General features: G+C 42.3%; 1 protein-coding gene across 1 annotated transcript in view; it reads left to right on the top strand.

Moving 5' to 3' along the window:
• OVCH1 (ovochymase 1) overlaps nt 1-12,154 on the top strand; it is a 1,371,455-nt gene that overhangs the window by 645,697 nt on the left and 713,604 nt on the right. Inside the window, exon 15 of the mRNA XM_078673763.1 lies at nt 8,824-8,898. Coding sequence (XP_078529889.1) covers nt 8,824-8,898 — 75 coding nt within the window. The remainder of the gene's footprint in view (nt 1-8,823; nt 8,899-12,154) is intronic.

Genomic DNA, 12,154 nt, shown 5'->3' with positions numbered 1-12,154 from the left:
GCCGGTCGGGACCCACAGGCGAGGTCCCGGTCTCGAGCGCCCGGAGGCCCCAATCCCACCGAGGGCACAACTGCGGACCCACAGAACGCAGGAGCCTCCGGACCAGACGGTAAGTAAGAGTGGGTCGTTAAATTCCAAAATCCGTAGTGAAGTATCGTCGCAGTACAGGATATATTGCAGGATATTCGAGGTTGGCCGGAGGGCCGACGGAGCCGAGCTAAAATGCGGCCATTACGCTCTCGAGCTAGGCTCCTCCCCCGAAATCTAATTTTATTACGTTTTAGAATCTTTATTTTATAAGCAAATAAGAAAGCAGCATTTTTAATAAGGAAATGAATTAATGAACTGACATTATCAAAGCAAGCTCAGAAACATGAAGATATTAGCAGAATAACAGTTTCTATTCCCTAAATCTATTTCCCTGTCTAATTCTCGCTTCACCTAGAAAGGGAAATCATTTTTAAAGTCTGCTGTCCTTACGTGCGCCAAAAGTCCAACAGCATGTCACGTCATTCAGGAATGGGAAAGCAAGAATTTTTTCCCTACTCACGATGTCAGGTTTTATACCTTTCTCTCTAGCTAAACTTTCTACATTTTACATTCTTCCGAGCGAATCCAAGTTTCTCATTGGCTGTCCTGTGCCAGTCAATGATAAAAACGTTAGGTCATCTCCGTTTCTTGACCAAGTCCAGGCTTTACATAAGCCCTATTGTCTTTTCGCTTCCACAACTTTCAGCTTCCTCAAGAAAGTTACTTTCCTCTAGTTTCAAACATTTACTTTCTAGCCTTGGCAGACACTATAAATTCCTGTCCTTGAGCCTTTTCTCCGAGAGCATGTTTAACTCAACCAAAGAACTGCTTTTTAATAACCGATGACAGAGCAGTAGAAATCCTCACAGCTACGCATGTGCAAGGCTCCACACTGGACAAGTTTTCGTGTCTGCAGCTCTGACAGCCATTTTCCTGAACCACCTTTAGGCCTCACTTTGGAAACTATTATTAAACAAACACAAGACATTAATTAATTAAAGAATTGAGACCCATTCTGTTACCCACCCCCTTTACTAATTAATCCTGTTAATATGTTACCTGGCAAAGCACATTCAAGCAGCATTATATTTACTTTTCTTCTTTGAACTGCACGATCTCCAAGAGCTTTTGTCACAGAAAGGACATAACATAAGCACACAAAATAAGCACATGGCATTAGTTAAACATCCGTATTTAATACTGACAAAGACAATAGACAAGGTTAGTTTATTAATTTTCTTTGCGTTTGCAACATAAAGCACATTAGTTAATCCTGCGTGTACTGATAATTAAATTCTTAAACTAAGTTTATTAGTAATTTCACCACATGCTTATTAATTCAACTACTATTATTATGGGAGATTAACTTCGCAAATTTGAACAAAATCTTGTTCTTCACCTTGCTCCATCAGACTCAATGGTCGGTCTATTTATTTTGTGCACGAATAGCTTGCCTGTTTGAATCTTTCGTGTAATGTTTTACACTATTGCCATTTTGCAATGGTGCCAAAGTGGTCTTCGGCCAAAGTCATTTGTTTGGTTTACATCAATAACTTTAGTCACCTGTGAAGGGTTTCTTAGAAAATGTTTGGCAATATCTACATGGTCCAACTTTAGTTAATTTTAAAACAAGTCCTAATTGTCGTGGTTCGCATTCTGATTAATAAGTCTGATTCTTTGGCTGTTCCTATGTTTATTAAAAATGATAGGATAAGGACAGGTGGAAGTGACTGCTCACCTCATATTCACTACGCTAAAGGAGCAGAGTAGATGGCGGGGCAAGGAACTGATCGCTGGGTGCTTACTATGCTAAAATAGCAGCTCTGTAATAGCATGATGGAGACAACAGGGCAAGAAACTGATCACTTGGGTGCTCATGAGAAGAGCAGCCTGTGGCAGAAGGAGGGGCTGAACTAGTTGTTCATAGGCTCAGCATCTTAAAGGATCAGTCTGGCAGCAGCAAATGTCATGTTGCACCAATCTACTTCTCTTGCTTGTTCGAGTCATTTGTGGCCATGTTGGGGTCAGGCACCCTCTAGAGCTCTGACAAAGTATATTTTGCTTTTAGTAAATGTATGTATTAAATAAATAATTACCTGTGTGATTGTGTACTTTTCAGATGTAAAATAGTCACTCGTATATTTCAATGAACAGAGAAGGTTCTACATCAACGGCCATTCGAATTAATGTGCGACTAAAATACTCCTTTGGTCTTATCCAAGATGTCCTCGACAGACGCGCATGCGAATGGCTGAAGGTGGTTGAAGCAAGCAAATTTTTTGTCATAGGGTTTTTGTGGTGAAATAAAGCATAAGTGAAAATTCTATAAAGATCCACCTCTTCCTCCTCACCCTGGTGGTTGGGTAATCCTGTCCTCTTCTAGACAGTCTTTTCAAGTTTTGACCTCGAGTTCTGCTTGGTCAGATGACCAATTAGTTGTCCACCATCAGGCTCTAGCAAATGTACCATATTTAACTCTCCCTTCTATAAGTACTAATGGTCCTTAAGGTGGTCTGGGATTGCTATATAAACCTTCCTAATAAATACCACAAAGAAATTACACCTTCAAGTAGCGATTGGGTTGTTGAGTATTTAGTGTCTGTCTTGACTTGTGCCCCTTGTGACTCGGGCACTAAATCACCTACTAACACTCTTCCGGCTTTGAGTTCATGTAAAGGGTACAAATTTGCTTTGATGTTAAAAGGAAGTCCATGTGATACTGTTGCCAGTGCCCAAAATGTGTGTTCCAAATCCTACGGCATGGGCGCTGAAGTAAATAGACTCCCTCATTTGTATGGGCCACGCCCTCATGCCAATGAGGGAATGCTCTCTTGAGACAGTGATGGCGCTACATGTGCACCAGATCTATCTGTATTACAAAGGGGGTCACACAAGTGTCTGCAGCCCCTTGTGTAATACCGAAGTGCCCTGGGGGCGCACATTCCCGTTGCGCCCCTGGAGGACTTTCTATAATATGGCCATAGATGTTAAATGTAATCCTAGAACTCTAGCAAGAAAAATATTCATCTTGTTAGCCATATTTTTCACTATGTTGAAAAATGTTAGATGCTATAAAGTTCTATAAAATCTACATTCTGCCAACCTGTGTGATCAAGTCCTGCAATGTCAATGTAATCCCTTTTAATGATTTATTTCTGGCCACATATCAACAAGAGTCCAGTCTACGAGCTATATCTTGAGTACATTTGGAACCATTGTAACTTCATTAAATCTACACGATATGACCCTTTAAAGGATTTATGGCCATCAGATCAGTGCTTCACCTTGGCAAAGTAATTTTAACGCAGATTCCAGTGCCTAGGGTTAGACCGACAGCTTGACACTACATCATCGTGCACCTTTAAATCTTAATTACTGGTCCTGTGCTACCCTGCTCCAAGGATCCTTAATGGCAAGTTTGAGCCACTTGAATGGTATGATTCTAGGTTTGTGGATCACTGATAGAGAACCTTTGAAAATGGTACTGATTAGGAGAAATGTTGAAGCACATTCATGTGTTGCTTGTTTTGAGCCAATTCTGTATCCCCCAAATCCGCACTAACACTTTCTCAGGTGGGCTGTTTCTGAAGTACTGCAAAATATTTGGACTGTGATAGATTGTTGAGAAGCTGCACACCTTTGAATTTGATGATGTATCCTGAAACATGAAGGTTAAGACACCAGTTAATCTTGATTTTACTATGAGAGTAATCCCTGCAGCAAAGGGTCCTCTGGATGCCCCAGTAGGGGACTTGCAATATGCTTGGTGTGATGAGATTGGTTTCTCTTATATGTAACGTAACAGGGAGGTGATGCTTATTAAATGCCCTTCCGTTGCATGTGGAAGGAAATGCCCTTCAACTTATAGGAAAAACCCAGAACATGGTTTCGTTCTGTATAATAAACGCATTTAAAACTTGAGCACGTATTTGATTTTTTTCCCATGTTTTTCTTTAAAGAAAAAAGCGGGTTATCAGCAGTCAATTAGGGGGGTGAAACAACTAGAGAGAAAATAAAAAAACAAGCATTTACAATGCAGCGGTTTCGCCTTTCAAAAAGTTAGAGCTATTGACAATCTCCATGACAATTTTTTTTTTTTATGTTTGAAAACTGATGAGTAAATGTCATTGTTGCCTGTAATTAATTTAAAAACGTGCCCGACACTGATGTTCTAAAATGCGGTACATTCCCCCAAAAGTAAACGAACAGCAGTTTCGATGAAAACAGCAAGTCTTCAATGTAATAAACACTAAACTAATATGTACACAACAGCCAGGCACTACGGGAATAAACATGGCTTACCTCTAAGACGCGTAATGATACCGGGCAAAGGAATACATGCACGACGGGAAACGGAGACGACAGCCAGGCACGACGGGACACAGAAAGCCTAACAAACATTAAAAGAAGAGTCAAAATAGCTTAACTCTAAAAAAAAAAAAAAAGAAAAAAAAAAAAAAAAAAAAAGTTACTAAAAATAAATTATAAACACGGTTTACCTCTAAGACGCGTAATAAACACGAAAACGAAATGCCGTGACGAAAAAAGGGGCGGGTGATGAAAAAAAGGGGGCGGGACTTAAAAAAAGGCATGGGAACGCCCCCGATTCGCGTCCTGAGGGGGAAAGAGTGACGGACAACAATGTTTTCCAATGGCTAGCCTCCATTTATGGAGCTAGCCAATGGTAGACAAAGGCTGGACATAGCCGCATAGTGTAGATCAACAGATTTCGCCTGCGCGAACGCTGCTGCGCAGCGGACGCCAGGCGAAACCTAAAAATGTGTAATTTACAATACCAATAGCTCAAACTTTCTTAATGCGAGACCTATTGCATTGCAAATGCTTGTTTAGATTCTTTTTATGAGGAAATTGATCATATCCACCAACTGTGATGTTTTTTAATTGTTTTTACCTTGCCATGGTCATACAATTGATCGAATAAAATTTTACTTACTTTAACCTTTGTTTTTTTCAATGAATATATGTATATTACATAAATATACATCAGTTGTGTGGTAAAGAACCGCATAGTAATAAAACACGTTGTAAAGGTCAAAGTTGAGTATTACACAAAGAAAATGCATTCATGGCAACAACTGATACTCCATGGCACCGGACGCAGCACTGAATGAAATACTGGTGAGAGAGGGAGCTTAAAAAAGAGCTGTCTTGCAGGAGTAGATTTTTTGACGTGGGAGCTCCTGACTTAGAAAAAAAACTATGACTAGCTTCCGGAGAGGGGTATATGAAACTGATTGGGGTCCCATATTGGCCAATTTATTTAGAGTATAGAAAAGTAACAGGTCCAAGATATCTCAGACCTCTCAGTTTGATTTCAGGAGATGTAATCAAATGTAACTGCAAGCAAGACAAGCGCCTAGGAGGAAAACACTGGCAGAATAAGATGCCACCCAAAGCTAGATGCTGTGTAGAGGAGGGGTGATATATTGGAGTGGGAGCGGATTTGTTACTTTGTGTGTTTTCATGTTTCTTTTTCTAAGGCTTTTTGTTCTCTTCTCTGTACTATCGCTTTTGTGCTTCAGTAATTTGCAGGTAAACCCTGAAGTACCTCTCGCCTTCCTACGGGTGCAGGCGAGAGTAGGTGCAAACTTAATTTAGTACAATTTAAAAAAAAGTGACATTTTAACAAAGTGACCCGCTATATATCTGCGGAAAATAGGTTGAGGGCCTCGCCATAAACTTGTAACTGACCCCACACATCCAAAATGTCTTTGACAGCCCTGATAAAAGAAGATACCCTCTATACATTAAAACCTACTCTAAGTAGTAAGATACAAGAGACAGAGAGAATAAGAGAAAACAAAGAAACAGCATGTTGTTTTAATTTACAATTTGTTTTGTTCTGATAACAGGTCAGATTTTTAAGGGCCCGCTGCGATAAAATGACCATGCAGGTGTGTACCATTTATCCCTTATGGCTAGAACGTCCGTCATAAGTCCTTGCATGGCACATTTAGTTTTCCCGTTTACTTTAAGTTGTGTTGACACGAGCTAACAAATCCGTTTAAAACCAGCTCGTGTTCCATATAAGCTGCCAAGGGTTCCTGAAGCATGAAATGCAATCGAGCAACTGGCGGGACTCAGGAGGCAATCCGCTTTCCAAACATTCGCGGAGATGTGGAAATTATGTTTTGTTTGGCAGCTGTTTGCATGTCAGAGAAGTGTGTGGTTGAACTTCCAGTCTTCAAATGACCGCCCACTGTGGAGTCAAGACCGACTTACATAATTGCTATCTTTAGTGGTTCGGGAAACAGGAGATGGGCTGAAATTGTCTGGGGTGAGTCAACAAAAAGAGAGAAACTTTGTTAACCTTCGTAAAAGTTTATAGTTAGTTAACACATGAGAAATAATTTTCTAAAAAAATCTTTAAAAGAAAGGAAGTGGTGGCAACATGTATGGTTTGCTAGCAAATATGTAAAGGGGTACAACCAGAAAAAAATGTCTGTGCACAAACAAACCAGCGTAAGCAAAGACTGAGAAAATTCACACGAATTAATTGCAAGTATTTGCAGTGCTACTTCTATTTTTCCATTTCAAGTCCTGAGTATTTGACTAAATTAAGACTTCATCTTTGGCTAGCAGCAAAGAGGCTAGCACTGCTTAAGATGCAACTATTTTGAAATGTAAGTGCGATTCTGTTTAAGTACTTACTTGCTGAAATTGGGGAACTCTGTATTCTGGGAAGCACACAGAACGGAAATGCCAACTATGTGCTTAAATGAGGCAGACATTAAACACGGGACAAGCATCAAAAAATAGAATAATGCGATCAGAAACATCCTAAACGTAGACAGTGCAATAGGACTTACATATCAGTTTTGAGCATACGTTTCTGTCCTATGCTAATTGGCTTTGTGCCTTTGAGCTCCGGAGCACCCGAGTAACACACCAGACCTACAAGACGATTATTTATTTGTTATTTGCAGTTTTATATAGCGCTAACTCGACCAGACGTTAATGGAGCGCTTTACATGAGCACCGGTTACGTAACACAAGGAAGGACACATTCATTTATTTTGGGGGGCGAAGGGGGGAGGGGGGTAGGCGCGGGGAGATTAAGTGATTTGCCCAGAATCACAGGCTGCTCAGGCGACGTCGAGACTCGAAACTGTTTCCCCAGCTCCAAAGTCGCCAGAATGTTATATTTGATGAATTACCTGTATACACGGCTTATCTGTTAATTTCCATTCTAAACAATTGTATGTATTTTTTTAAACGTTTGTTATTGTGTGGCGCTCCGAATGAATAAGTGGCAATATTGCCTGGAGGCTGGAACACGCTTTCATGGACAGTCTCGGGGAGCGGAAGAGCCGAGGGAAATAGAAGTGGAGTGGGTGGGTGTGATGGAGAGAACGGGGCCAGGACGCTGACAGAGCAGGGATTGCTGCGAAGTACTCAGAGGAGGCCGGTGGAATGAGAGATCTTAGAGAACTCTTTAGAGAAGTCTTTTTACAATTTCGTCTTCTCTCTCCTTCATCCAGTGTGGAATGTCAGGCCTTATGACTTTCCACTCTGAAGTACCAGAGCACACTCGCCATCTGTCATTTGATAGCAGATTAAATGATGGCAAAGTTGCACGTGCATAAATCAAACATTTAATGAAGATTTTAATTTGAACTGTCAACAAAGCTGCTTGAAAAACTGTTGGCTACGTAATTAATTGTTTTGGTTGCCAGAAAATTGGTACTCAATGACTGCTCGGAAGTAAATCTGATTGTAAAAGAAATTGTTTCAATGAGGTATTTACCTACTACGGGAGAGGATGCTGCTCTCGACTCTGGAACCGAGGAACCAAATTCGAGTCCCCGAGTCGCCTCAACATCCTGTGATTCTGGGCAAATCACGTAATCTTCCCAGGCCTAAAAAAACTTTGAATGTGATTTTGTGTAATTTAAATGGTGCTCATGTAAAGGGCTCCAATACATTCGGGTTCACTTAACGCCATATACAAATGCAAACAAGTCAGGTCCCGGGCCGGCAAGCCAATCACAGCGCGGCCCGGGGAATGACATCACGGGGGTGTCCCGGGCCGGCAGCCAATGACAGCGCGGCCCGGGACAAAGGGGCGGGACTTAAAAAAAGTCCCAGAAACGCCCCCGAATCGCGTTTTCACCAGAAAGCGTGATTGACAGCCTCTGTCTCCCAATGGCTAGCCTCCATTTATGGTGCTAGCCAATGGGAGACAGAGGCGGAACCAAAGTCGATATGTAGGATCATGAGGTTTCGCCGTGGGCGGAGCAACTGCTCCGCAGTTGCAATGCCCAGGGCGAAACCTAAAAATGTTGAATTGTGAGGCTCGCTGCTTATGATTCATTGAGACGTCCCCTGTTGGGGAAACTTGTGTGGCGTTTCGGTCACTGGGTTTTGCTGGGACACTTGGGCAAATGCCTGTTCTATTACAGGACCAATGTTGGTTACCCTATCATAACAACGGATTGAGACGATTCTCCAATTATTGTTACATGCGATATATTTTTGTCCAGTCCTGCTGATTCTTAGATCAAATCAGTGATTACTAAAAGCTGAGGATCCTACAAAACTGAGTCGTCATCTCACGCTGGTAAACCTTAAAAATACTTTTCAAGTGTTGGCTTTAGCAGAAGATGAAGATCTTTCAAATATGAGTAATTTAATGGCGTGTTATCGTTTGTACTACAGATAAAACATAATTTATTAATATAGTGTATTTTTATGTGAATGTTGCCAAGCACAAAACTATATGAAATAAAAACATTCTTATGATAGACTTTTTGTATCTCTTTTGTCCTGCAGATCTGTCTGTACCAAAAGATACAGTGAACCTTCCAATTGCTGTTAAACAGCAAACTCCTCGGTTAGTCCATACTGGTAAGCCGGATTGATACATTTTATTTGAAAATAATCCTTCTCCTATCCTTTTCCTTTTGCTTCAGCTTATTTCCATTGTGAAATTGAATTTTCTTTCCCTACATTGACCCTTTCAAAGCATGACTATTAATAAATAGTAAAATCGGTGTATATGCTTTGTTTCATCATGAGCTATTCAATATAGTAAACACCCAGAAATTCTCTATAGCCAGAAGTTAGAAGCCGAAACTGCGAGCAAAAACATTCTAGAGGAAGTGAAATGAGTTTTAAATGTAATGTCATATTTACTAAAGTACTACTACTGATTTTATAGAGGGCTGGGACAATGTGCAAAGTCCGAACTACAACGAAAAAAATATAGGGCTTTTGCAGCACACCACTTACCATTATTCAGACTTATTTACGTATATCATCTGTGGGTATGAGTAACCCCCTTTACTACAATTAGAGACAATTCAAGAATAATAATCAAACGGGAATCCAGAAAGTTCAGTCATCTTGCTGTTCAGTAGCCTTTATTGTATTACAAAGATATTCTTAAAAAAAAAAGCATTTGCAATGCAATAGGTCTCGCCCTTGTGAGTTTGAGCTATTGGCGTTGTAATTGACAATGCCTTTTATTTATGTTTTAAAAACCAAAACATAAATAAAAGGTATTGTTATTTACAATGTCAATAGCTTAAAGTCGCATAAATGCGAGACCAATTGCATTGCAATTTTTTTTTATATTGTTCCAGAATTTTCTGAACCCCAAACCTTATTTTTGAGGTGCTGCAGCCCCCCTACTTCCTTTGCCCATACCTAGTGTACGTAGCTTAAGCCTGCTCTGGAGGTGTCCCCTTCTTCACAGTCACACGCAGCAGGCACCTCTCTTTGCTGTCACATTAGAGTGTTACAAGGGTCCTCTGCTCTCTCTTCCTTGAGGCTACTTCACGCTGTCTCCCGCTCCGATACATACTGACTTTGCTTTCCTGCCTCAGTGCTGTGACGGTCACTGTCTCAAAACCGTTTAGCTCGGCGGCACGCTCTATCTACTCTGGGTTCTTCAGCACTCACAGGCACGCACACTGCTCTTGTCTCGTTGGTGCAGCACTCACATTCTGTTCCATGAGCCTCACTTTCCTGGCCCCTGTCTCGTTAGCTCCTCCCTGTGACTGGGACCCCGCGGGGAGCTTCTGCTGATGCGTTAATCGTATCCGCAAAGATGCTGCTTGAAATGTTCCAACCATTGGAAAGTAAAGAGTGGTAGATTGAAGAGTCAATAGCGTGGACCTAATATGTACAATATAGAAATGTGGTCAATATATCAAATAGCAAAATTCAAAGCAAAGTAATGAGGAATAACTGATTGTTTGCGGCCAAAACACTTTTCATGTTGTGGGCCGAGCCCAGTTCCAGGTTAAAAATCTGAGTGCAATAGCGTGGACCTAATATGTACAATATAGAAATGTGGTCAATATATCAAATAGCAAAATTCAAAGCAAAGTAATGAGGAATAACTGATTGTTTGCGGCCAAAACACTTTTCATGTTGTGGGCCGAGCCCAGTTCCAGGTTAATTATCTGAGTGCACTTATGAGGCACAATCGCCGAGGACGGATTGGCCATTTATATCAGCAGGCATTTCCCGGCAGGCGGGGTGTGAGTGGGGTGGAGACTGGGTCAAAGGAGGCCATTTTTTGAAGGTCGACGACTGGTGCCTCTGTCCACAGCTCCCCGGGGTATATGGCAGCTAGCGAAAAGACAAAGCGCGGAAGAGACACAGGAAGAGAGAAAAAGAGACAGGAATAGAGAGAAAGACCGGAATAGAGAGAGAAAGACAGGAACAGAGAGAGGGAGAGAAAAAGACAGGATTAGAGAGAGAAAGACAGGAATAGAGAGAGAAAGACAGGAACAGAGAGACAGGAATAGAGAGAAAAATGCAGGAACAGAGAGAGAGAGGCAGGAACACAGAGAAAGGCAGGAACACAGAGAGGCAGGACAGGAACAGAGAGAAAAAGACAGGAACAGAGAGAGAAAGACGAACAAGTCAAGTCAAGTCAAGTCAAAGAATTTATATAGCGCACTACATACCCAGAGGGTCTCAAGGCGCTTAGGGAGGGGAGGAGGATTACTTGTCAAATATCCACGTTTTAAGTTGCTTTCTGAATGCTAGGTGGTTCTGGGTAAGGCGAAGGCAAGTGGGGAGTGAGTTCCATGTTTTAGCAGCCAGGTATGAGAAGGATCTGCCTCCCATGGTGGTCTTGTTGATGCGAGGTACAGTGGCGAGGGCTTGGCTGGAAGAGCGTAGTTGGCGGGAGGGGGTGTAGAAGGACAGTCGTGAGTTGAGGCACTCTGGTCCGATGTCGTAGAGTGATTTGTGTGCGTGGGTCAGTAGTCGGAAAGTGATCCTCTTATTGACAGGTAGCCAGTGGAGGTCTTTCAGGTGACTAGAGATGTGTTCGTTGCGTGGGATGTCTAATATGATCCTGGCTGAGGCGTTTTGGATTCGTTGGAGTTTCTTCTGGAGTTTAGCGGTGGAGCCTGCGTAGAGGGTGTTTCCGTAGTCCAGTCGGCTCGTGACCAGAGCATGGGTGACTGTTTTTCTGGTTTCGGTGGGGATCCAGCGAAATGTTTTTTTGAGCATGCGAAGAATGTTGAAGCAGGATGAGGATACGGCGCTGACTTGTCTGTTCATTGATAGTGAAGAGTCCAGGATGACGCCTAGGTTCCGTGCGTGGTCTGTCGGGATGGGTGCTTTTCCAAGGGCTTCCGGCCACCAAGAGTCGTCCCATGCAGAGGGGGATGTGCCTAAGATGAGGACTTCTGTTTTATCTGAGTTCAGTTTCAGACGGCTGTGTTTCATCCATTCGGCAACTTCTTTCATTCCTTCGTGTAGGTTAGTTTTGGCGGTGCTGGGGTCATTGGTGAGAGAAAGGATCAGTTGAGTGTCATCCGCGTAGGAGATGATGTTGAGATTGTGTTGGCGAGCAATGGCCGCAAGGGGGCTCATGTATACGTTGAAGAGGGTGGGGCTGAGTGAGGATCCTTGTGGTATGCCACAGATGACTTCAGTGGCCTCGGACTTGAATGGTGGGAGGCGGACTCTCTGGGTTCTTCCGGTGAGGAACGAGGTGATCCATTCAAGAGCTTTTCCTTGGATTCCGATGTTCTGAGGCGTTGTAAAAGGGTGCTATGACAGACTGTGTCAAAGGCTGCGGAGAGGTCGAGGAGGATGAGCGCGACTGTGTCTCCATTGTCCAGTAGAGTTCGAATGT

The sequence above is a fragment of the Lissotriton helveticus genome, chromosome 1_1 (assembly GCF_964261635.1).
Source record: "Lissotriton helveticus chromosome 1_1, aLisHel1.1, whole genome shotgun sequence".
NCBI lineage: Eukaryota > Metazoa > Chordata > Amphibia > Caudata > Salamandridae > Lissotriton > Lissotriton helveticus.
The sequence above is the reverse complement of the archived record's forward strand: the minus strand, read 5'-3'. Positions and strand labels throughout refer to the sequence as shown.